Source organism: Ranitomeya imitator, chromosome 1, assembly GCF_032444005.1.
Source record: "Ranitomeya imitator isolate aRanImi1 chromosome 1, aRanImi1.pri, whole genome shotgun sequence".
Lineage (NCBI taxonomy): Eukaryota > Metazoa > Chordata > Amphibia > Anura > Dendrobatidae > Ranitomeya > Ranitomeya imitator.
In genome coordinates, this window is record NC_091282.1 from 544,893,351 (window position 1) to 544,917,994 (window position 24,644).

The 24,644-nt window shown below is 45.4% G+C and overlaps 1 protein-coding gene across 1 annotated transcript in view; it reads left to right on the forward strand.

Annotated features, from left to right (window-relative positions):
- The window catches only part of SRP72 (signal recognition particle 72), a 112,499-nt gene that overhangs the window by 13,220 nt on the left and 74,635 nt on the right, over window positions 1–24,644 (forward strand). Inside the window, exon 3 of the mRNA XM_069767674.1 lies at window positions 22,461–22,584. Coding sequence (XP_069623775.1) covers window positions 22,461–22,584 — 124 coding nt within the window. The remainder of the gene's footprint in view (window positions 1–22,460; window positions 22,585–24,644) is intronic.

Sequence of the window (24,644 nt, forward strand, 5' to 3'; positions counted from 1 at the left end):
TCTGCCGGCCGGCAGATTCGTTCCAAAGTGCATTTTGATCACTGAGATAGGTTATATCTCAGTGATCAAAATAAAAAAATAGTAAATGACACCCCCCCCCCTTTGTCACCCCCATAGGTAGGGACAATAAAAAAAATAAAGAATTTTTTTTTTTTTTTTTTCACTAAGGTTAGAATAGGGGTAGGGTTAGGGGTAGGGTTAGGGTTAGGGTTAGGGGTAGGGTTAGGGTTAGGGGTAGGGTTAGGGGTAGGGGTAGGGTTAGGGTATTTTCAGCCATTTTAACCCTAAAAAAATTCCTAGAAAACACACAGACTCTGGCTAGAAAACTGCATCAAAAAAACGCATCAAAAAACGCATCAAAAAACGCATCAAAAACGGACCAAAAAAGGACCAAAAAAAGGACCTGCGTTTTCTGCCAAGAGCTGCAGTTTTTTAAAAAACAGTCAGGAAAAAAAAAGGATGGAAATCCTGAACGTGTGAACATACCCTTACTGGTACGTAATCCGGTGTTTTTTCATAGGTAAAAGACTGGAAAGACTAAACATAAGCAGTGTGCTTTGTGTACTGAACCCCTGCCTGATTCCTATACTAAGAGATTATGTCAAATTTGTATAGGCAATACCTTGCAACAGGAAGGATCAGTCAGAATGGATGATATTCGTTTAATGGTCTGTCAGGAGGTAAAGTCCTTAAAGGGACCTGATTTTCGCGGGCCCTGTGTTCGGTCCGATGGGCAGTGTTTTCTCTTGTTTCATTCACCCCTTCGTTTCCTGCTGGCCGCACTATTTTCTTGAATGTGAGTTGGTTTCCTCTGTAGTACACGGGTGCGCAATGCAATCTTGCCTTGCGCATGCGCAGTATGCTTTGCCCAACTGCGGGCAAAGCAGAAAAGTGTTAGTGCGCATGCGCCGCCGCACTATGTCCCGGAAGTATTTCGCTGTGTTCCGGGACATAGTGCGTCATAGTGTGTTTTTCCCCCCCCTCCCCTCCCCCTGTGGCGACGATCGCTCTGATTGGCTGTTGAAAGTGACGTTTCACTTTCAGTCAAAGCAATCATAATATTTCACCAATGAAAATTTGGTGAAATATTACAATCCAGTCATGGCCGATGCTGCAATATCATCTGCCATGACTGGAGACCACGATCTCCTGCCCTCCTTCCGGTCCTCCGCTCCCCCCCCCCCTGTGCTCCGATCCCACCCCCTCATACTTACCGACCTCCGGTGTCCATCCGTCTCCTCCATGGGCGCCGCCATCTTCCAAAATGGCGGGCGCATGCTCAGTGTGCCCGCCGGATCGGCCGGCAGAGTCATTCCAGGTACAGTTTGATCGCTGTAATAAGTTCTATCACAGTGATCAAAATAAAAAAAAATAATAAATACCCCCCCCTTTATCACCCCCATGGGTAGGGACAATAATAAAAAAATATATATTTAGTTTTATTTTTCCACTAGGGTTAGGGTTAGAACTAGGGTTAGGGTTAGAACTAGTTAAGGGGGAGTCACACATAACGATATCGTTAACGATATCGTTGCAACGTCACGCTTTTGGTGACGTAGCAACGATCCAGCTAACGATCTCGTTATGTGTGACAGCGACCAACGATCAGGCCCCTGCTGGGAGATCGTTGGTCGTTGGGGAATGATCAGGACCATTTTTTGGTCGCTGATCACCCGCTGTCATTGCTGGATCGGCGTGTGTGACGCCGATCCAGCGATGTGTTCACTTGGCCACGCTTAGTAACCCGATATTTACCCTGGTTACCATTGTAAAAGTTAAAAAAAAAAAAAAAAAAAAAAAAAAAACAGTACATACATTCTGATGTCTGTCACGTCCCCCGGCGTCCACAGGGTTAAAACTGCTTTCGGCAGGAGCGCTGCTAATGTGTCAGCGCCGGCCGTAAAGCAGAGCACAGCGGTGACGTCACCACTGTTACTGCCGAAGCTGACACAGTAAGTGCAGGGAGGCTCTCGGCAGCAGCGCGTGCATTAGCAGCTCTCTTGCCGAAAGCAGTTTTAACCCTGTGGACGCTGGCGGGGGACGTGACAGACATCAGAATGTGAGTATGTACTGTTTTTTTTTTTTTTTTTTTTTTAACTTTTACAATGGTAACCAGGGTAAATATCAGGTTACTAAGCGCGGCCCTGCACTTAGTAACCCGATGTTTACCCGGGTGCTGCAGGGGGACTTCGGCATCGTTGAAGACAGTTTCAACGATGCCGAAGTCTTTCCCCTGATCGTTGGTCGCTGGAGAGAGCTGTCTGTGTGACAGCTCCCCAGCGACCACACGACTTACCAACGATCACGGCCAGGTCGTATCGCTGGTCGTGATCGTTGGTAAGTCGTTTAGTGTGACTAAAGCTTTAGGGTTAGGACTAGGGTTAGGGTTAGAACTAGGGTTAGGGTTAGAACTAGGGTTAGGGTTAGAACCAGGGTTAGGGTTAGAACTAGGGTTAGGGTTAGAACTAGGGTTAGGGTTGCTGTAAGAAAGTCCTTACTGAGAGCTGGAAGAGCCGGGAAAAATATGTAGACAATCCTCCTTTCAAGCAGAGACTGAAGTTTATTCAGAGATTCGCAGCAGGACAGCACATGGATAATCAGAGAAATAAAGCATGTGAGCACAAACAGGAATCCAGACAGACAAAGTAATGCTGGGACATCTGGCGGTGGTCTGGCCCTAGCCTGGCCAGGGTGTGGCACAGCGGCAGAATGGCGATGGAATGGCCATGTTGTGGCACGGCCGCAGGTTGGCAATGTAATGGCCCCGAACAACAGTAACAGGGGCTTATTATACATGGTTTAGACAAAGAAAGCTGCACCTTGAAGCAAAGGGCGTATACATGATAACCTCACATTGCAGAGAGAAACATGTGTTTTAGAACAAAGAATATAATGACATAATATGACATCAATTAATGTTTACCCAAACTACATTAAAATCATAAATCTCCATGTCCCACTTAGCTAACCTTATTATTCACATCATGCTTTCAGCGTGCTGTTTTAACTCTTCATACACTGATAGCTCTTTAGCTCTTGATTCTGGTTTCATCTTAATATCTTAACTAAATATATATATATATATATATATATCACTATTCACTAGCATATAATACCACTTATTTTCTATCACAGTGCCCTGCAGCTGTTCCATTTAGTCTCCCTGGACTCCTTCCATACTTACTAATGGCACTGAGGTGATTTTATACCTTTATTCTGGGGAGAGCCTCAGCTATTTCTGCAAAGTTAGTTGACTAGAGTTTGTCCAAGATGGCTGCTAGAGCCAACATGGTTGTTCAGTATATTATGGCTGACCATTCTCTTACAGTTGCAATTAGGGTTAGGGTTGCAATTAGGGTTAGAATTAGGGTTGCAATTAGGGTTAGGGTTAGAATTAGGTTATGTGCACACGGTGCGGATTTGGTTGCGGATCCGCAGTGGATTGGCCGCTGCGGATTCGTAGCAGTTTTTCATCACGTTTATAGTACCATGTAAACCTATGGAAAACCAAATCCGCTGTGCCCATGGTCAGAAAAAAACACGCGAAAAGCTGCGTTGGATTTTCCGCAGCATGTCAATTCTTTGCAGATTCCGCAGCATTTTACACCTGTTACTCAATAGGAATCCGCAGGTGAAATCTGCACAAAAAACACTGGAAATCCACGGTAAATCCGCAGGTAAGACGCAGTGCGCTTTACCTGCGGATTTTTCAAAAACTGTGTGGAAAAATCCTCACACGAATCCGCGACGTGGGCACATAGCCTTAGGGTTAGGGTTGGAATTAGAGCTAGGGTTGGAATTGGGGTTAAGAATGGATTAGGGTTAGGGGTGGGTTAGGGGTGTGTTGGGGTTAGGGTTGGGATAGGGGTGTGTTTGGGTTAGGGTTGTGATTAGGGTTATGGCTAGAGTTGGGATTAGGGTACGGGTGTGTTTGGGTTAGGGTTGTGGTTAGGGGTGTGTTGGGGTTAGGGTTGTGATTAGGGTTATGGCTAGTGTTGGATTAGGGTTAGGGGTGTGTTGGGGTTAGTGTTGGAGTTAGAATTGAGGGGTTTCCACTGTTTAGGCACATCAGGGGTCTCCAAACGCAACATGGTGCCACTATTGATTCCAGCCAATCTTGCGTTCAAAAAGTCAAATGGTGCTCCCTCCCTTCCAAGGCCTGATGTGCACCCAAACAGTGGTTTACCCAAACATTTGGGGCATAAGCGTACTCAGGAAAAATTGTGCAGCAACTCTGGGGGTCTAATTTCTCCTGTTACCCTTGGGAAAATAAAGAAATGGGGGCTAAAAACTTATTTTTGAGGGGAAAAAATGATTTTTTATTTTCACGGCTCTGCGTTATAAGCTTGAGGCCCCTGCTAGGAGATCGTTGGTCGCTGGGGAAAGTCCAGCACTTTTTGTCGCTGGATCTCCCGCTGATATCGCTGAATCGGCATGTGTGACGCCGATTCAGCTATGTCTTCACTGGTAACCAGGGTAAACATCGGGTTACTAAGCGCAGGGCCGCGCGTAGTAACCCGATGTTTACCCTGGTTACCGTTGTAAATGTTAAAAAACAAACACTACATACTTACATTCCCGGTGTCTGATCATGTCCCTCGCCGTCAGCTTCCTGCACTGACTGGTGAGCGCCGGCCAGCCGTAAAACACAGCATAGCGGTGACATCACCGCTGTACTTTATGGCCGGCGCTCAGTCAGTGCGGGAAGCTGAAGGCGAGGGACATGACCAGACACCGGGAATGTAAATATATAGTGTTGTTTTTTTTTTTTACATTTACAACGGTAACCAGGGTAAACATCGGGTTACTAAGCGCGGCCCTGCGCTTAGTAACCCGATGTTTACCCTGGTTACCCGGGGACTTCAGGATCGTTGGTCGCTGGAGAGCTGTCTGTGTGACAGCTCTCCAGCGACCAAACAGCGACGCTGCAGCGATCGACATCATTGTCGGTATCGCTGCAGCGTCGCTTAGTGTGACGGTACCTTAAAAAGCAGAAACGTGCCTTCAGGAGCAAAATCCTCTTCATGCATGACAATGCACAATCTCATGCTGCAAAGAATACCTCTGAGTCATTGGCTGCTATGGGCATAAAAGGAGATAAACTCATGGTGTGGCCACCATCTTCACCTGACCTCAACTGTACAGAGAACCTTTGGAGTATCATCAAGCAAAAGATCTATGAGGGTGGGAGGCAGTTCACATCAAAACAGCGGCTCTGGGAGGCTATTCTTTCTTCATGCAAAGAAATACAAGCAGAAACTCTCCAAAAACTCACAAGTTCAATGGATGCAAGAATTGTGAAGGTGATATCAAAGAAGGGTTCCTATGTTAACATGGCCTGTTAGGAGGTTTTGGAGTTAAATAGCGGTTTTTTTTTCAGTGAATGTGACTTCCTAATGCTGCAAATTCCACAAATGAGCATTTTCAGTTCTTTAAAACATATCAAATGTATAGAAATTCTACTGTGCCTAATAATTTGGAACAATGCATTTTCAGTTTTTATTTATTTTGGAGATTATACTGTTATCATTGGGAGGTTTCTTCAATAAAATTCGATGTATAATCTAACGGGTTATGACTTTTATTAGACTGACTGTCATTTGCACCGACCATTTAGGAAAATCTGAGAAAAATATCATTTGCATAATAATTTGGAACACCGTGTATATGGAACCTTACAAAATAGTCCACCATAGTAGTGGAAGTTGTATTTCTTGTAGGGTGCCTCCTTGCCTGAGAGAACCTTGAAGAAGCCAAGCAGGAATAAAAAGTGTCCTATCTGTGCGACTAAGATGGATACCTGGCAGAAACCACTGTGTGAAGCATGCACCTGCAGGATTATAGGAGAAGAGCAGGCTTCTCTTATGTCAAATATGAGAGCCATCATAAGAGAGGAGGTTCAGGCTTCCGTGTCAGGCCTGGTACTCCCTCAGACCTCATTTCCAGAGAAATCTAGGAAGAGGCCAAGGGTAGAGTATTCCTTAGGAGACTCCTCTTCCGTGTCAGATCTAGATGAGGAGGAAGAAAGAGAGCCTCCGGAAAAAGGAGATATTTATTTTCTGCTGGAGAACGTTTAGAGGCTGTAAGGCATACTGTGCAGATTGAAGAGCCTCAACCAACTTGTTCGGTATAGGATGAGATGTTTGGAGGCTTACGCTCTCAAACCTATAAGGTCTTTCCGGTGAACTCCCATATCTAGTCCATGATTCTAGAGGAATGGGAGGAAGCAGAGAAAAGACTGACTATTCCTAAGGACTTCAGACTCCGCTTGCCGTTTGATCCAGAAGAGGTTAAAGAATGGGTGGGCATTCCTAAAATAGACATCCCGCTAGCTAAAGTGTCCAAAAGGGCTGCAATTCCTTTTGAGGACTCTTCCAACCTAAAAAAGCCCAATGATAGAAAGGCAAACGGCCTTTTAAAAAAGGCTTGGGAGAGTTCATCAGCAGTTATTGGAGTGAATATAAAGGCAACATCTGTTGCTCGCTCAATGCACCTATGGATAGATTATCTTCAGGATCAGTTAACAGCCAAGACTCCTAGGGAAACTATTCTGAAATCCCTGCCTCAGTTAAAATTGGAAACCACCTTTTTGGCAGATGCCGCTGCAGAATCTGTTAGGTTTGCAGCTAGGGGTCAATCCCTGTCTAATGCAGCCTGGAGAGCTATCTGGCTCAAGAGCTGGTCGGGAGATATGCATTCTAAGAATAAGCTGTGTTCGATACCCTTTTCCGGGGCAGGGTCTTCGGACTGGTCCTCGATGATATTTTAGAGAAGGCCTCAGATGTAAAGAAAGGGTTTCCTGAAGAAAAGCCTAAAAAATTCCAGCCCTTTCTTAGACCCTGCTGTAATCAGAAGCCAGATTACAGGGGGAAAGGAAAGCAAGGTAGATGGAGTTATCAAAAAGGTGGGGAGAACAGGCTCAAAAGCAAAGACTCGAGCTACTCAGGTTCAGGGTCTAGTTACTGAAGGAAATGACGCCATCAGAGTGGGGGGGTCGTCTATCAGAATTCCTAGGAGGATGGCAGGAAGTAACTACAAGTCCTTGGGCCTTACAGGTGGTGTCCCAGGGATACAAAATAGAGTTTATATCTTACTCTCCCGAACGATTCCTTGTTTCCAGCTCCCGTCTAAAATCGGCATCCCCCATGTGGTCAGATATACAGGACCTCCTGGAAATGGCGGCAATTGTTCCGGTCCCCCCTCAGGAAGAGTACAGAGGTAATTACTCGAATCTCTTCTCAATAATAAAACCATCAGGAGAGTCAAGAACAATAATAAATCTGAAACAAATAAATGGGTGACATACAAAAGATTCAAAATGGAGTCAAGAAGGGGCATGGTAATGTGTACTCTGGATCTAAAGAGGGCATATTACCATGTACCTATTCATCGAAGTCACCAAAAGTTTCTAAGGTTTACAGTAAATATGGAAGGCAAAATTTACCTTTTTCAATTTCGCTGCCTCCCCTTCGGCCTGGCATCAGCTCCCAGAGTTTTTACAAAACTTATGGTAGAGGTGGTGGCCTATCTGAGATATCAGGATATAAGGATGAGTCCTTATTTAGACGATTTTCTAATAGCGGCAGACTCTGTAAACCAGCTCAGGATCAACTGTCAATCCCTCATTTCCACACTGGAGAGTCTAGGGTGGATCATAAATTGGAAAAAATCGGATCTGATAACCAAGTCCAAAATAAAGTTCTTAGGAGTCATGCTAGATTCGGAGACAAGAATGTCATACCTACCAGAAGACAGGCTAAGGGGCATAATAGAAAAAGTCCATCAGTTTGCTGAGAGCCAGAACTCTATCAGAGACGGGATGAAAGTCTTAGGATTAATGACGGCCTGCATCGCTTGCATGAACTGGAGCCAGTTTCATTCTCTGCAGATTCAGCAGGGATTTCTGACGGGCTGGACCAGAAAACGGAACTCACTAAATCAGAAGCTGAGACTCGCTTCAGGTCAAGATATCCTTGAAATGGACTCTTCCCAGGAACCTTCAGGTTATGGTACCATCGCTTCAAGCCCCGGGTGTTTGTCACAACAGACGCAAGTCAGCAAGGTTGGGGAGGTCATATTCAAGGAAGAGATTTCCAAGGTCGTTGGGAAAGGGAGGACAGCAAGAGATCATCAAACTACAGGGAACTACACGCAGTTTGGAAGGTCTTATCAGCCGCGCAGCCCTTACTGAGAAACAAGCATGTTAGTCTTTTCAGACAGCACGACTGTAGCCTTCCTTTGTCATCAAGGCGGCCCAAGACATATTGGATTGCAGGGTCTGGCGGAACAAATCTTCAGATGGGCAGAAAAGTCGGTACTGTCAATCTCAGCAGTACATTTGGAAGGATTCAAGAACCAGTTGGCGGATTTCCTCAGCAGGGAAAGAGTGTCCCCAAAAAGAGTGGGAACTGAACGAGGTCTTCAGAAGTCTTTGTCACCGTTGGGGGAAGCCGGATGTGGATCTGTTTGCTGTCAAGCGAAATGCAAAGGTCAGAACCTTTTACTCCCTAAATTCCTGCAGCGATCGATGCTTTCTCACACCCCTGGAACAACGGTCTTCTGTATTCTTTTCCTCCTCTGGCAATGATTCTAAGGACACTCGGGAAAATCTGCGAGGACAAGGCCAATGTCATTCATTGGCCGAAACAGAGTTGGTTCCACTTGCTAAAAAAGCTGTCAGTAGAGGAACCCCTCCTGTTACCAGAAAGAGAGGATTTTCTTCAGCAGGGTCCAGTTCTACACCAGAACCCAGGAGCTCTTCAATTGGCGGCCTGGATCCTGAACGGCAGGTCTTAAAAGCAAAGGGCCTTTCAGATGACGTTATCTCTACCTTCCAAGCCAGCAGGAAACCAGTGTCATCAGCTATCTATACAAAAATATGGAAACAAATTTTGTGGTTTTTGTGAGGAGATGACAGTTGATACTGACCATCCTAATATCCCAAGGATCCTTGTCTTCCTGCAGTCAGGATTTCAAAAAGGCCTTAGACCTAGTACATTGATGGTCCAAATAGCGGCCCTGAGTGTGTTTTTCGATTTCCCTCTATCTACCCACCCCTGGATTAGTCGGTTCTCTAGTCCTGAAGTTTCTATGTGAACAGCCGGGGGACATAGAGATCAGTAAACTTTCCCTTAAAACCACGTTCTTAGTAGCGATCACGTCGGCAAAAAGGATGGGGGAACTACAGGCTCTATTAGTACAGGACCCGTATTTACAAATCTTTGATAAACTAGTGCTAAGACTCGACCCGGCGTTTCTCCCAAAAGTCGTCTCAGATACTAATATGAATCAGGAAATTGTCTTGCCATCATTTTGTCAGTTCCCTAAAAACCAAAAAGAAAGAAAGGTTTTACCATAATTTAGACGTAAGAGAGACGGTACTCAAGTACCTTGAGTTATCTAGGCCCTGGAGACAGGATAGCAACCTGTTAATTCAGTTCAGAGGCCCGAATAGGGGGAAAAAAGTGTCTAAAGCGACTATTGCACGGTGGATAAAGTCCACAATCAATTTGGTTTATGAAGCTAAAGGAGAGAGTTCCCCGGTTAACCTTAGAGTCCATTCATCTAGGGCCATGGCCACGTCATGGGCAGAGAAAGGGGGGGGCTACGGCAGATCAGATCTGCAAGACTGCATCATGGTCTAGCCTTAGTACCTTTTCTAAACATTATAAGTTAGATGTAGTGTCGCCTCAGTTGGCTTTTGGTAGAAAGGTACTTCAAGCAGTGGTCCCACCCTAAATACCATTCTACTTTGGTATCTCTCCAGTGTGTTGTCAGGTGGTGACCTGGAAAACTGTAATTAGACCTACCGGTAATTGTATTTTCAGGAATCCTTCCTGACAGCACTATTAGTTCCCTCCCTATTGTATGATCTTTATACTCATGTGATGTAACATTTGTATGATTATTTTTTTTGGACTAAACCTTGTTTTTTGCATCCATCCAGATGTTACTTTGAAAAGCACTGAAGGGTGGTAGGGTGAGGGTCCTTTTAACCTCTCGTTTCCTGTCCCATGATGAATAAGAAGGATGTCCTCCAGTGTGCTGTCAGGATGAATTCCTGGAAATACGATTACCGGTAGGTCTAATTACGTTTTTTGAGGAAAGAAAAATTATTTTTTATTTTCACAGCTCTGCGTTATAAACTTCTGTGAAGCATTTGGGTGTTCAAAGTGCTCATCGCACATCTAGATTAGTTCCTTGGGGGGTCCGCTAGCGATTGGAGCTAATTTTTCACTGTCAAATGGCGCTCCTTTCATTCCGAGTCCTGCCGTGCGCCCAAACAGTGGTTTCTGACCACATATGAGGTATCGGTGTACTCAGGAGAAATTGCCCAACAAATTTTAGGATCCATTTTATCCTGTTGCCCATGTAAAAATGAAAAAATTGAGGCTTAAAGATCTTTTGTGAAGAGGAGAAAAAAAAAAAGTCCTTTTTCATTTTTACGGATCAATTTGTGAAGCACCTGGGGGTTCAAAGTGCTCACTAGGCATCTATATAAGTTCCTTGAGGGGTCTAGTTTCCAAAATGGGGTCACTTGTTGGGGAGCTCCAATGTTTAGGCATACGGGGGCTCTCCAAACGAGCCAATTTTTCATTCAAAAAGTCAAACGGCGCTCCTTCCCTTCCGAGCCCTGTCGTGCGCCCAAACAGTAGTTCCCCCCCCCCCCCCTCACATATGGGGTATCGGCGTACTCAGGACAAATTGTACAATAACTTTCGGGGTCCAGTTTTTCCTTTTACCCTTGGGAAAATAAAAAAAACTGTTGCTAAAAGATCATTTTCTCTTACCCCATGACGGCACTAACGAGAGGGATCCCCCCTCAGGGACAGGAAACCCACAGGTTAAAAAGGCGGGACCTCTCCTCCACCTCAGTTCGGTTTCCTGTCCCCGACGGGGACCCACAGCTTACCGTCCAGGGACCATCGGGCCGAGTTCAGGCAGCGGGGGGCCCTGCCACGGTCACGGGTGGATTCCTCCCTGAAGGCGCGTTCCGGGGTCGGCGGGCCTCGTGGATATGCGCGGAGGGGAGGCAGTGAAGAGGACCGAGCCTGCCTCTTCTCTTTTCAATGGAGTGGTCGGTAATAGGTAGCGGCGGCTACCTGGAGGTTTCCTCCGCCGGTCCATGAGGCGCACAGGGGGTGGTGACGCCGGTCACCGACAAGCGGCAGGATGCAGGGTGCAGCAGCGGCTGCAGAAGCTCCATCCCTCCTGTGAGCCGGTAAGTAGTGAGCGCGCGCGCGACTTACTGCGCAGGTGCGGGGGGTCACTTCCGGGGCGGCGCAAGGCACCTCTGGGTAAACCGGAAGTTGCCTGGAGCCGCTCCATCGGTATATATCCAGAAGGAAAGGGGCATACCGCTGCTCAGAGATTACCACCATGAGTGGAATAGAGCAGTCGGTGGAAGAAATTTCACAGGCCCCTGTGACAAAGAACCCGAAGGAGCGCCATTCTTCAAGAAAACCCACGCAGCGCAGCAGCTCAGGATCCCAGCGTAGCAGAGGCTCTGGTGGATCCAGGAGGGAGATGGTGGTTCAAGTGGAGGAGGCATCCTCAAAGCCACAACCGGTATCTTCCTCACATTAGGAGGGTAAGTGACCTCCGTGAAAGTGGAAATTCTAATAGGGGTTTATTGTTTCCTAGGGAAAGAAATGCCAGGGGAAAAGTAAACCTAGAGTATGCCCGCTTTGTTCAGCAGATTTGCCGGATTCATGGGTTAAAAAACTCTGTGCGCCATGTATTAAGAACACCATTGATGAGGAGACACCAAGTTTCACATCTGAATTAAAAGATTTAATTAAAACCCAAGTAGCGGACGCATTAAAAAGCGTAAAAAACCGTAAAAGAAAACATAAAGAAAAATCTCCAGATTACAGCTCCAGCGAGGGAGATAGCTCGAGTGAGGATTCTGATAGCTCTACAGCTTCATCATGCTCCTCCGCATCTTCAGAAAGCGGTTGCAACTGTTTCCCAATAGATGAAACGGATGCGCTGGTAAAAATGGTTAGGGCGACAATGGGTCTGGCAGACACTTGTTCCAAAAAATCTGTACAAGATCTTATGTTTAGTGGCCTGGAACAAAAGAAGTACAGAGTGTTCCCATTAAATGAAAAAATTCAAGCCCTTATAAAAAAGGAGTGGAAAAGACCAGACAAAAAAGTACTGTTAACACCCAAAAGGAAATACCCATTTGATGACCCAGCCTGCGCCTCATGGGGAAAAGCGCCAAAATTAGACGTCGCCATCGCGAAAGCCTCTAAAAAGTTCGCTCTGCCTTTTGAAGATATGGGGACCCTCAAGGATCCTATGGATAAAAAGGCTGATGTCTTCCTAAAAGGGTCCTGGGAGGCCGCCAGCGGGGGGCTAAAACCCGGTATAGCTGCTACGTGTACAGCTAGAGCACTAATGGTCTGGCTGGATCATTTAGAGACTCAATTAAAAAATAAAACCCCGAGAGAGTCTATATTGGACTCTGTGTCAGCGATGAGAGGTGCCGCTGCGTATTTAGCAGATACCTCAATAGACTCAGTTAGACTGACGGCAAGATCGGCTTCCTTCTCAAATGCGGCTAGGAGAGCACTATGGCTAAAGTGCTGGCCGGGGGACCTGCAAACTAAAGCCAAGTTGTGTTCCATTCCATGTGAAGGTGAATATTTGTTCGGTCCCACCGTAGACGATGTCCTCGAAAAAGCGGTTGATAAAAAGAAAGCCTTTCCGGGATTCCTAAATCAATCTTATAGGCGGCCCTTTCGAGGAAGGAGGTTCACACAAAGACGCCCCCCAAAAAACCAAAAGGAGTGGTGGGAAGACAGAAAATTCAAAAGAGGAGGTTTCATGTTCAACAAGCCGGATAATAAAAAACAGCCACAATGAGGGTGTGCCCCAGGTAGGAGGGAGACTGACCCACTTTCTTCCAACCTGGGAAAAAATTTCTGGAAGTGCCTGGACTCTAAACATCATAAAGACGGGCCTAAGACTAATCTTTCACACAATGCCACACAATCAGTTTGTGGTCACACCACGAAGAAAGTCGAGCAGCTGAGTATCCAGAGAGAAGTTCTCAGTCTTCTGGAGAAGAAAGTCTTACAAGAAGTACCGCAACAGGAAGAGACGAGGGGGTTTTATTCTCCGCTCTTTCTTCGAACAAAGCCGGACGGAACTTTCAGAGTAATTATAAATTTGAAACAACTAAACAGATACCTGGTAATAGAAAAATTCAAAATGGAGACAATAAAATCATGTGTCAGATCCCTTATCCCGTCTTGTTTCATGACTGTTATAGACTTAAAGGACGCATACTATCATGTGCCAATCCATCCGGATTTCCGGAAATATCTCAGGGTTGCAGTAATGATACAAGGGGAACTGAAACATTACCAATACAGGGCTCTTCCGTTTGGTCTAGCCATTGCCCCGAGAGTATTCACAAAATTAATGGCGGAAGTAATGGCCCATATAAGGGAACAAAACATATTGATTGTGCCTTATCTGGACGACCTCCTAGTGATGGGCAGTTCCTCTCTACATTGCAGCCAGCAACTAAACAGAGTGATGGTAGCCCTATCGAATCTAGGATGGTTTTTGAACCTGGAAAAATCCAGGCTTATCCCATCTCAAGTACAGTTGTACTTGGGGATAGTAATAGACTCAACAAAGCAAGAGTGTCGTCTGCCGGAAGAAAAAGTATCCAACATGATACATCTAGTGAATCAGTTAAGTATCTCTCCTCTGATCACTCTAAGGAGAGCCATGTCCATACTGGGGTCAATGACATCCTGTATCCCAGCGGTACAGTGGGCTCAGAGCCACTCGAGAGATCTCCAGTGGGAAATACTAGAGGCGGTATCCCACGCAGGAGGAAATTTAGAAAAGCAATTAAAAATATCCTCTCGGACAAAAACTTCCTTAGCTTGGTGGACAGACCCGTCCAATCTCAGGAGGGGGGTTCCATGGGTATGGCCGGTCTCGATAATCCTGACCACAGACGCAAGTCCTTGGGGGTGGGGGGCCCACCTAAACAGGCAAATTGCCCAAGGTCCTTGGTCAGTAGAAGAAAAAGACCTTACTTCAAACATGAAGGAGCTTTTAGCAGTTCAGTACGCCATCAATCATTTTTTAACATCCCTCCGTTCCCACCACGTGAGAGTACTGACGGACAACAGGGTGGTAGTAGCATATTTAAACCATCAGGGAGGGACGAGGTCTCAATCCCTAATGAAAGTGACAAATTTCATCATGTCACAAGCAGAAGCCAACTTGTCCTCCCTGACAGCCCTTCACATAAAAGGGTCAGAAAATCAAACTGCAGATTTTCTAAGCAGAACCCAATTAAAACAGGGGGAATGGGAGTTAAATACAAGAATATTCAAACGCATAGTGGATCTTTGGGGGGCCCCGGATATAGATCTATTTGCAAACAATCAAAATCGGAAAACGGAGGCCTTCTGCTCGATAGATCCTCGGGGGAGTCCAGTGGCTATAGACGCGTTGTCAATTCCATGGAAATTCCATCTAGCTTATGTGTTTCCTCCAATAGCTCTAATTCCCTTAGTCTTGAAGAAGATCAGGGAGGACAGAGCCAAAGTGATATTGATAGCCCCGTTCTGGCCGAAAAGAGTATGGTTCCCATGGCTACGCCTAATGTCCATAGCGGATCCATGGGTACTCCCAGATATCCCAGACCTTCTGCATCAAGGGCCAGTGAATCACCCACAAATAAAAAGTTTACATATGACGGCCTGGCTTTTGAAAGGGAACTGTTAAAAAAAGAGGGGGTTTTCTTCAAATCTAATTTCTACCCTGCTGGCTAGTAGAAAACCTGTAACTACCAAAGCATACGGCAAGGTCTGGAAAAAGTTCCTATCCACATCAGCAGTTACTCTATCAGATCAGATGCCAATACAGGAAATTCTAGAATTTCTGCAAAAAGGATTAGAGAAAGGCCTGGCAACAAACACCCTGAAAGTTCAGATTGCAGCATTGGGTGCCCTTTATAATCAGGATTTGGCGGGGAATCACTGGGTAAAAAGATTTATTAGAGCATCTACTAGGTCCAGACCAGTTATACATCTCACCGCTCCTCCCTGGGACCTGAACTTAGTCCTTTCAGCACTAACTAAGGCGCCGTTCGAACCTTTATCTCAGGCTTCACTAAAAATAATATCTTGGAAAACCTGTTTATTGGTGGCCTTAACCTCAGCTCGCAGGATTAGTGATCTGCAGGCCTTATCAGCCTACCCACCTCTAACACAAATATTAGATGACAGAGTAGTCCTCAAAACTGACCCTTCTTACCTTCCCAAAGTGGCGTCAAAATTCCACAGATCTCAAGAGATAGCGTTACCATCTTTTTGCCCCAATCCAAAAAACAAAAAAGAGGAGGCTCTACACACACTAGATGTAAAGAGATGTCTAACACACTATCAGCCACAAGGGAGTGTAGAAAAGGGAGGGCTCTGTTTGTCTGCTTTCAGGGACCAAATAAGGGTCACAAGGCATCGAAAGCCACGTTGGCGAGGTGGGTAAGAGATGCCATCAAGATGTCATATACCTCTTCCGGAGAACAAGCTCCGGACACAATTAAGGCTCATTCAACCAGGTCGGTGGCAACCTCTTGGGCTGAACGTGGTGGAGCATCAATAGATCAAATATGTAGAGCAGCCACTTGGTCTTCCCCCTCTACATTCTTCAAGCACTATCAGCTTAATCTATCTTCTCCCTCAGACTTAACTTTTGGTAGGAGAGTTCTTGAGGCAGTAGTCCCACCCTAAAACTTTCATTCTTTGAAATTCTCTCGTTAGTGCAGTCATGGGGTAAGAGAATATCGTAGTTACTTACCGATAACGGTATTTCTCTGATCCCATGACTGCACCTGTATATTCCCTCCCTTCACGTATGGGTGTCCACACTACTTATAAATTAAGTCACGAGGTGTGCATAAAAAAAAAAAAAAATGTATGTATATATATATATATAGAGGAGCTTATATAAGTTATACAGTTATATTTTGTTGTGTAAAAATAACCAATTAAGTTACAGCAGAAATTCCCTGCAAGGCTCTGTAAACCAACTGAGGTGGAGGAGAGGTCCCGCCTTTTTAACCTGTGGGTTTCCTGTCCCTGAGGGCGGATCCCTCTCGTTAGTGCCGTCATGGGATCAGAGAAATACCGTTATCGGTAAGTAACTACGATATTTGTGACTAAAAAGTTAAATGTTCATTTTTTTCCTTCCATGTTTCTTCTGCTACTGTGAAACACCTGAAAGGTTAATAAACTTCTTGAATGTGGTTTTGAGCACCTTGAGGGGTGCAGTTTTTAGAATGGTGTCACTTTTGGGTATTTTCAGCCATATAGACCCCTCAAAGTAACTTCAATTGTGAGATGGTCCCTAAGAAAAAAAATGTTTTTGTAAATTTTGTTGTAAAAATGAGAAATCGCTGGTCAAATTTTAACCCTTAACTTCCTAGCAAAAAAAATTTTGTTTCCAAAATTGTGCTGATGTAAAGTAGACACATGGGTAATGTTATTTATTAACAACTATTTTGTGTCACATAACTCTCTGGCTTAACAGAATAAAAATAAAAAATTAGAAAATTGTGAAATTTTCACTTAATTTCTGTTTTTTTTTGGTTGTTTTTTTTTTGTTTTTTTACAAATAAACGCAAAAATTATCAACCTAAATTTACTACTAACATGAAGCCCAATATGTCACGAAAAAACATTCTCAGAATCGCTAGGATCCCTTGAAGCGTTCCTGAGTTATTACCTCATAAAAGGACACTGGTCAGAATTGCAAAAAAAGGCCAGGTCACTAAGGTCAAAATAGGGTGGGTCATGAAGGGGTTAGTGGTTGTTCTTAAATAAATCATAAAAGAAAAAATAGGGGAATATACCTTAAAAATGCCGCCAGGCTCTTGATATTGCGCACCCTATTTTGACAGTGACTGGTTTGTATATACCTGAGCTATATATTCTTCAGAGCCTGTTGCAGATATTGCCACATTATTCCATTTCCTTTGATGGAACCGCATAATACCTCTAAAGAACTGGTGCTACAAAAAATACAACCTAGGCGAGGATGACCAGACCACGGCCAATGTGAACTTTTAAAAGCTTGTTCCGAGTGAGCGTCGACAGTTGGACCCCCACCAATATGATATTTATGGCCCGTACTAAGATTAAACCATTAAATGCTGGATTAACTCTTTTAGGGATGGACTCACAAATGCAGTTTAAGCCAAAGTTAAAATTTAATACAATAGAGAAGTAATTTCTTCATATATTTTCCGTTTTTAGATCCATTTCTAGCATTGACTCAAAGCTGCATCAAAAAGTCTTTCCATGATAACGGATATTAGATTTTACTGACTGCAGTTAAAGGGTTTTCTGGTTTGTTGTCGGATACGCACTCAATGCCGCAGTGCTGTGCAACTTTTCTAAAGAATATATGCTTACAACTATCCCCCCTCTTCACATAAATAGAGGAGGCATTTAATCATTGGAACCATCCCCCCTAGAAGTCTAACATGCAGCATTCACGTAGGAAAAACAATGTGCTTTTCTTAATTACTGTATCTCCTTAGAGTCATTCCAATATTATTAAAACCTAAAGATGTAAAAGTGATCATCTTGTCCTAATCAACATTTTTTTTATAGTCCGGTGAAAGATCTAGACTGTCACCAGCAGAGCAGATGTTGACCAAGAAGGTCTTAGGGTACCATCGCACAGTGGCATTTTGATCGCTACGACGGCACGATTTGTGACGTTCCAGCGATATATCCGTGACGTTCCAGCGATCTCGCTGTGTCTGACACGCTCCTGCGATCAGGGACCCCGCTGAGAATCGTACGTCGTAGCAGATCGTTTGAAACTTTCTTTCGTCGTCTAGTGTCCCGCTGTGGTGGCATGATCGCATGGTGTAACAAAGGTGTACACGATATTGTATACGATGTGCGCATAGTAACCAACGGCTTCTACATCGCACACACGTCATGAAATTATCGCTCCAGCGTCGTACATTGCAAAGTGTGACAGCAGTCTACGACGCTGGAGCGTCACGGATCGTGCCGTCGTAGCGATCAAAATGCCACTGTGTGACGGTACCCTTAATCCAATCTCTGAAATTTACAACCTGACTTGTTTGGGGAAGCGCATTTAAGAGCACAATCTCCATTTACCCCCCGATTCATCAAGGTGGTGCTGTGCACTCCGGTCTAGATAATGTGGAACTTCTGTGGGCACCTCACCACAAATGGCTTGAGAAAGACAAATATCGCAACCATTTAGCACATTCTTGAGTTGAGCCAAAAGTTTGTGACTTTTCAAAGCTTTTTACTCCAGAATTCTGTTGTAAAAGCTTTGATGAATTGGGCCCTTTCGAAAGGGGTGAGGAAACTCTATGGCTGATGTGTGGTCCCACCAACAACCTACATCTACATGATCTACATGATTAACAGCCAAAGCCAGATCTCCTCTTGTCTCCACTCAGTAATTAGACACAGATGTTGGCTATGTAACATACATCTACCAGATGTGGAGGGAGATCGGCTCCTGAGCGGCCTCCACACTTCCAAGCTTATTCCCAGGATATTTATTCACATCCTAATGTGGGAAGGGGTTATTATTATTATTATTATTATTTATTTATATAGCACCATTGATTCCATGGTGCTTTACATGAGAAGGGGTTACATACAAGTTACAGATATCACTTACCGTAAACAAACTAACTGACAGACTAATACAGAGTGGCGAGGACCCTGCCCTTGCGGGCTTAAGGTACCGTCACACATAACGATATCGTTAACGATATCGTTGCTTTTTGTGACGTAGCAACGATATCGTTAAGGAAATCGTTATGTGTGACAGCGACCAACGATCAGGCCCCTGCTGGGAGATCGTTGGTCGCTGAGGAAAGTCCAGAACTTTATTTCGTCGCTGGATCTCCCGCTGACATCGCTGGATCGGCGTATGTGACGCCGATCCAGCGATGTCTTCACTGGTAACCAGGGTAAACATCGGGTTACTAAGCGCAGGGCCGCGCTTAGTAACCCGATGTTTACCCTGGTTACCAGCGTTAACGTAAAAAAAACAAACACTACATACTTACCTTCAGCTGTCTGTCCCCGGCGCTCTGCTTCTCTGCACTCCTCCTGCATCATGTGTCAGCGCTGGCCAGCCGGAAAGCACAGCGGTGACGTCACCGCTCTGCTTTCCGGCGCTGACAGTGCAGAGGAAAGCAGAGCACCGGAGGACAGACAGCGGAAGGTAAGTATGTAGTGTTTGTTTTTTTAACATTTACGCTGGTAACCATGGTAAACATTGGGTTACTAAGCGCGGCCCTGCGCTTAGTAACCCGATGTTTACCCTGGTTACCGGGGACCTCGGGATCGTTGGTCGCTGGAGAGCGGTCTGTGTGACAGCTCTCCAGCGACCAAACAGCGACGCTGCAGCGATCGGCATCGTTGTCGGTATCGCTGCAGCGTCGCTGAGTGTGAAGGTACCTTTACATTCTACTGGATTATGGGGAAGGAGACAGTAGGTTGAGGGTTAAAAGATTATTACTTTCTTACAAACTTGAGTCATGCCCACAGGTTTGATGTAGATTTGTGCTGAGTGTACACCAACCCTGTGCGTACTCTGTTGCCAGACTATGGACCTCTAAATTAAAGTCCCTATGTGATACTGAATGTCATGAATCACAGGGGAGATATTGTTGATTATCCCACTGCTGCTACCAATATGTCATGTACCGGGGGTTGTTTGGTTGCCCCCAGTTCCTTTCTGAAGGGGATTTATTTATATCCCACTTCCCAGTTCCGGATTGGAACTCTAATCTCTCTGGTGCCCCCCTTACCCTCAGGTCAGACAGGGAACTGCAACTGGGATAATTTGTAGCTAGAAAGGCTGCCTTGCGGGAAAAATAATTATCAGCGCCGTCCATTGCTGTCAGTTTCCCCAAAAGCTTAGGACATTTCCGCTGCTAGCAGCTCTTATTTCTTATTTAATAACGGGTCCGGAGTAGTGATGAGCGAATATACTCGTTACTCGAGATCTCCCGAGCACGCTCGGGTGTCCTCCGAGTTTTTTTTTTTGTTTTTTTTTCTTTAGTGCTCGGAGATTTCGTTTTCTTAGCCGTAGCAGAATGATTTACATCTGTTAGCCAGCATAAGTACATGTGGGGGTTGCCTGGTTGCTAGGGAATTTCCACATGTAATCAAGCTGGCTAACAGATGTAAATCATTCAGCTGAAGTGAGCAAAACTAAATCTCCGAGTACTTACAAATACTCGGAGGACACCCGAGCATTCTCGGTGAAATCTTGAGTAACGAGTCTATTCGCTCATCACTAGTCAGAAGCCAATCCACTCAGTAGCAATGGCTTAGTTCAGAGGCTTTAGGCTAAGTTTTAGAGCAAGGAAAACAACGCTAGTAAATATTATAACTTTTACTCCAAAAAAAAGGCTAGGCAGTGTTAACAAAAGTATATAAAAGATATTATAAAAGGAGACAATTATCGCATGTACAGACAATTACAAAATAAATGGGATTAAAGATGAAAATGCATTTACAGTTGCTTCATTTTCTGGCAGACCGTGCGGTGTGGGGGAGGGGCGCTACATCAAAATGCATCACAGATTGCTTCTCAGCTAGCTCCCTGGACAAAGACTAATGCAGAATGACCTCTCACTATCTTATACCTGTGCCCAAAACCAAGGCACTCCCCCTTTGCTGACCTCACTGAATACTCCCCTTTTTGAAAATTATGAAATCCTGCTATTATCCCTATCTCTTAGGGTGAGCCTTGTAGAAGAAAGACAAACTTATTATGCTCAGTATGACATGGGGGTTCATTTAAGTATAAACACGAAGTGGATACATGACCTGCTTATGGAGAAATCCGTTCCTTGAATTTCGTTGGGTTTGGATCCTAGAGATTTCAGTGGGTCATACATCTAACGGTGGACCTTTTGGAATATGTAACTTTTATACCTCTATCACTACCTGGTGTCAAATTATTTTCTCTTGAATTAAGGTACCGTCACACTAAGCGACGCTGCAGCGATACCGACAACGATGTCGATCGCTGTAGCGTCGCTGTTTGGTCGCTGGAGAGCTGTCACACAGACAGCTCTCCAGCGACCAACGATGCCGAAGTCCCCGGGTAACCAGGGTAAACATCGGGTTACTAAGCGCAGGGCCGCGCTTAGTAACCCGATGTTTACCCTGGTTACCGTTGTAAATGTAAAAAAAAAAAACACTATATACTTACATTCCCGGTGTCTGGTCATGTCCCTCGCCTTCAGCTTCCCGCACTGACTGAGCGCCGACCGTAAAGTACAGCGGTGACGTCACCGCTGCACAGCGTGCTTTACGGCCGGTGCTCACCAGTCAGTGCGGGAAGCTGACAGCGGGGGACATGACCAGACACCGGGAATGTAAGTATGTAGTGTTTGTTTTTTTACATTTACAACGGTAACCAGGGTAAACATCGGGTTACTACGCGCGGCCCTGCGCTTAGTAACCCGATATTTACCCTGGTTACCAGTGAAGACGTCGCTGGATCGGCATCACACACGCCGATTCAGCGATGTCAGCGGGAGATCCAGCGACAAAATAAAGTGCTGGACTTTCCCCAGCGACCAACGATCTCCCAGCAGGGGCCTGATCGTTGGTCGCTGTCACACATAACGATTTCGTTAACGATATCGTTCAGTGTGACGGTACCTTAACTCTCACACAAACCAAAAAGCGCATTGCTGCAAACAAGAGCTGAGTTCTGCTAATTAACACATTCCTGAAGGAGAGGGGTAAGAGTATAGAATTACACTCAAGCACAGTGAGGAGGAAAGCGGAGGGGGGAAAATGGGGGGTTGTCTAATCTGCTGTGCATGTGGGTGGGTGTTGTGGAACCTTCTAGAAGTATACTCAGGATATGGCATATTTATATTATCGTGACACTGAACAACCCAGAGGAGCTGCTTGTTTGACTCTCTCAGGGTATGTGCACACGGTCAGTTATCGACAGTGCTTTGGACGAGCACATGTCCGCTGTATCTAAAGCGCTGCTGGCTATTGAACGCAGGTGATTCGGCATGTCTTCATTGAACGGTGTGGAATCGCTGCTTCCCATTACATTGTACGAGTGAAATTTATCTTGCAGAGACTTGAGTTTCTGCAAGTTAAATAGATATTCTGCAGTCTGGAAAGATGCGCCACATGTCAGTCTCCGCGGGTGTCAGTGCACACATAGTGGAGATGGGATTTCTTTAAATCCCATCTACTATGCTGTAACATCTGGACAAGTACGCCGCATCCAACCTGCAGCATTTACTAACCATGTGCACCTACTCTTACTCTCTTAAGCTACAATTTAGCGTAGTAGCATATTGGAGAACAGCTGCAAGATTAGGTATTGTGCGTCCTATGTAAGATTTCTTTTTTTCTCCTGTCTTCCTATAGTGACATCATTGCTTTTGAAAAGGCATACTGTGAATACAGGCTGAATAAAATTGAGAGCTCATTGAAAACAATTGAAAATGCACCTGAAAAAACAGAAAAACTAAGCGAACTTCATGGACAAGTGGTAAGTTGTTAACTGGTCCACCTAGTAAATGCTGGAGCCACCAAAACCCACTACCGTACTTATAAGGATGCACTGATTACTCCGATGTGACTTTTTTTTTTTTCCCCCCATGACTTCCATCCAATACATACACATACACACACACACACACACACACACTTATATACATACACTTATATACTAGATGGTGGCCTGATTCTAAGGCATCGGGTATTCTAGAATATGCATGTCCACGTAGTATGTTGGCCAGCCACGTAATATATTGCACAGCCCACGTAGTATATTGCCAGCCACGTCGGGTATTCTAGAATATGCATGTCAACGTATTATATTGCACAGACCACGTATTATATTGCACAGCCCTTGTAGTATATTGCACAGCCCTTGTAGTATATTGCACAGCCCACGTAGTATATTGCACAGCCCACGTAGTATATTGCACAGCCCACGTAGTATATTGCACAGCCCACGTAGTATATTGCACAGCCCACGTAGTATATTGCACAGCCCACGTAGTATATTGCACAGCCCACGTAGTATATTGCACAGCCCACGTAGTATATACTCACCTTCCGTCCGCAGCTGTCCTGAATAACCGCGGCCGTCATCACTGACCGCGGCCGCAAATTTAGTCCCCGGCTTTTGGCGGCGGTAGGCCCAGCAGCGTCCATGGTCCCGGCCGGCTCCGCCTTCCTCTCTGCGACTCTGCCCCCTTTGCAGCGCTTCTGGCCGGGCCTGTACTGGCTGGCTACAACCCGCAGCTGCTAATTTAGTCTCCAGCTTTTTGCCGGGGTAGGCCCAACAGTGGCCATGGTCCCGGCCGGCTCCACCCTCCTCATGGCGACTCCGCCCCCCTTTACAGCACTTCTGGCCGGGCCTGTACGGAATGGGTGGGGACTCGCTCTGCATACTTCCTGGCCTCCCCTGCCCTTTTGTCTACGCCCACTGGCTGGCCGCGACTAATGAATATCCGGGACTGAGAGAATTTTTTTTTTCTCCAAAAAAATAATGGAAACACTAAAATCCCACATCCTAGATATCACTGAATGAAATATTCCAGTTGTAAATCTTTATTCATTATGCAGTGGAATGCGTTAAGAACAGTAAAACTTAAAAGTGATCATTGTAAATGACAACTAATATCCCATGGAGGTCTGGAGTTGGAATGATGCTCAAAATCAAAGTGTAAAATCAAATTGCAGGCCGATCCAACTTCAGTGAAAATGGCTCAAGACAAGGAATTGATGCTCAGTAGTGTGTGTGGCTTCCACGTGCCTGTATGACCTCCCTACAACACCTAGGCATGCTCCTGATGAGGTGGCGGCGGATGGTCTCCTGAGGGATCTTCTCCCAGACCTGGACTAAAGCATCCGCCAACTCTTGGACAGTCTGTGGTGCAACGTGACGTTGGTGGATAGTGAGACATGATGTCCCAGATTTGTTCAGTCGGATTCAGGTCTGGGGAACAGGTGGGCCAGTGTTATGATGGGCAATTCAGGAACACAATGTACATAGCGATCAGAGCACACATAGTGATCTGACAACAACCCAAAATAACAGAACGAGCTCTGAGGCGTGGGAACTCTGTAGACCGCAATTCCTGATCCTCTCCAAACACAACTAGAGGCAGCTGTGGATTGCGCCTAACGCTCCCTATGCAACTCGGCACAGCCTGAGAAACTAACTAGCCTGAAGATAGAAAAATAAGCCTACCTTGCCTCAGAGAAATACCCCAAAGGAAAAGGCAGCCCCCCACATATAATGACTGTGAGTAACATGAAAAGGCAAACGTAGGGATGAAATAGATTCAGCAAAGTGAGGCCCGATATTCTAGACAGAACGAGGATAGGAAAGATAACTTTGCGGTCTACACAAAACCCTAAAGAACACCACGCAAAGGGGGCAAAAAGACCCTCCGTACCGAACTAACGGCACGGAGGTACACCCCTTGCGTCCCAGAGCTTCCAGCAAAACAAATAGACAAGCTGGACAGAAAAAATAGCAACAAATAGCAAAGAAGCACTTAGCTATGCAGAGCAGCAGGCCACAGGAATGATCCA